This window comes from Helianthus annuus, chromosome 7 (genome assembly GCF_002127325.2).
Source record: "Helianthus annuus cultivar XRQ/B chromosome 7, HanXRQr2.0-SUNRISE, whole genome shotgun sequence".
NCBI lineage: Eukaryota > Viridiplantae > Streptophyta > Magnoliopsida > Asterales > Asteraceae > Helianthus > Helianthus annuus.
The window spans coordinates 50,389,995-50,392,147 of record NC_035439.2 but is presented as its reverse complement, the minus strand read 5'-3'; the positions used below and the strand labels follow the sequence as shown (position 1 = coordinate 50,392,147).

At 39.2% G+C, this 2,153-nt stretch overlaps 1 protein-coding gene across 1 annotated transcript; it reads left to right on the top strand.

Annotated features, from left to right (window-relative positions):
* The first annotated feature begins 687 nt into the window (after window positions 1–687).
* On the top strand, window positions 688–1,929 carry LOC110866496. The gene has a single exon (XM_022115642.1). It carries the CDS (start codon window positions 688–690, stop codon window positions 1,927–1,929), a length of 1,242 nt encoding a protein of 413 aa, XP_021971334.1.
* The last annotated feature ends 224 nt before the right edge of the window (window positions 1,930–2,153 follow it).

Here is a 2,153-nt window from a genome sequence, read left to right as displayed (position 1 = left end):
ATCATCAAATGTCCATGTCTAAACCATTGTCAATGTTTAAAACCCAAAATGTAGTCATGTAGTTATGTGTAAACAAAAGTTATGTATGGTAAGTAACAAAATAAGAATACTTAACCATAAGTAAAAAGGAACAAAACAAAGTATTTTGAATAAATCAAAAAGTTATGTTTTGCCAAGTAGAAAACTTGTTTTATTGATACAAACATTTATGTGGTAAGATAACGCATTACATTCAAGCCTGAGACAGCAGGATAACCTTAGAGTAAAGGTTATCAAAGTAAAATGTTCACGGATTCAGTCATTCCTTTCACCCAAACAAACCTAGGGTGTCAGGAACGGGATTTGTCAAGTCCTATGGTACCATTACTTACTACCGAGCGGCGTAGCTAATGTTAATGAATGTAGTAAAGAACCGTTTATGCAAACCAAATGTCATACCAAATGTAACCAAGTTATGTGAAAACAATGTACTAAGTATGCTAAGTAAACATACAAAGTGAGGTTCGAACTATTGTTGCGGAGAACAAGCTAGAGTTATGTGCGATCCTTGAGTCGCATGTCAGTATTGGTAATTTAGCTAAAGTTTGTGAGTTTGTGTTTCGTAATTGGAATTGGACTTCCAATGGTGGTGTTTGCAGCCGTGGTACAAGAATTATTTTAGGATGGAATGCGGATAATTTAGACGTTATGGTCCTTGCTCAGACGGATCAAGTTATGCATATGCAGATTCGTTTTAAGGCTAGCAAAAGAGTCTTATTCTGTTCGGTTGTCTACGCGGAGAACAAGTATATAGATCGACGAGCACTTTGGGCCGATCTATGTAAGCATAAGATTTTTTGTCATGATAAGCCGTGGGTGGTGATGGGGGACTTCAATTCTGCACTCAATATTGAAGATTCGTTATGCGGGGTCTCTAAACAGTCTATTGGCATGCGAGAGTTTCAAGACTGTATTCAACAAACTGAATTGATGGATATAAATGCACATGGGCTGCAATATACTTGGAATCAAAAGCCTAAGAGTGGAGTCGGCTTATTAAAAAAGATAGACCGTATAATGGGAAATATGACGTTTTTGGACTTGTTTCCTTCAGCTTATGCGTTGTTTCATCCATTTCGGGTTTCTGATCACACTCCATGTATCCTTAAAATCCTCGGCTCCAATGGGTCTCGGCCAAAGCCATTTAAGTTTCCGAACTTTATCGCTACTAAGCCGGAATTTAAGGAAATTGTTAACATGGAGTGGACGAAGAATGTGGAGGGGATTGCCATGCTTTCGGTTGTGAAGAAGTTAAGAAACTTAAAACCAAGCTTGAGAAAGTTATTTTTTGATCAGGGAAACTTGCATGTGAAAGTTGATAAGTTGCGAAAGGAACTAGATGATATTCAGGCCCAAATGGACAGTAATCCGTGGAATGTGCACCTGCGTCAAAAGGAAGCTCAATGTCTTAAAGATTTTCAAGCGGCTGCCTATGATGAGGAGTGTTTCCTGAAACAGAAATCTAAGGTAGATTGGCTCTGTGCTGGAGACTCAAACACTAAATATTTTCATAACATAGTGAAAACGAGGAACGCTAGAGCTAGGATTTATAGTGTCATGGATACTATGGGGGTGAGACATGAGGGTGAAGATGTTGCTGATACTATGGTGTTGCATTATTCAAATTTTTTGGGTATGGAGCACCCGGTTGGGACAACCAATATGGAAAACCTGTTTACTAATGTTCTTAGTGACGAAGATGCGCTCCACATGATTCGACCGATTACTCGTGAAGAGGTTAAGAATGCCATGTTTAGCATTGGTGAGGATAAGGCTCCCGGGCCGGATGGGTACACTTCGACATTTTTCAAGAAAGCATGGGAGATAGTGGGGAATGAAGTTACTGATGCGGTCCTACAATTTTTTGAAAACGGGAAACTTCTTAAATAGATTAACCACACCCTTCTTGCTTTACTTCCGAAAAAAGACACACCGGATTCGGTGTTGGATTATCGACCGATTTCATGTTGCAACGTTGTGTACAAATGTATTAGCAAGATTATTACTGATCGGTTAAAAGGTAGTCTGAGTTCGCTGGTGAGCATTAACCAGTCAGCTTTTGTTCCGGGAAGAAAGATTTCGGATAATATTCTCCTCACGCAGGAATTGATGCA

What these genes read in the sequence shown, in the direction of transcription:
- LOC110866496 (XM_022115642.1), top strand. Translation starts at nt 688, where the DNA reads ATGGTCCTTGCTCAGACGGATCAAGTTATGCATATGCAGATTCGTTTT.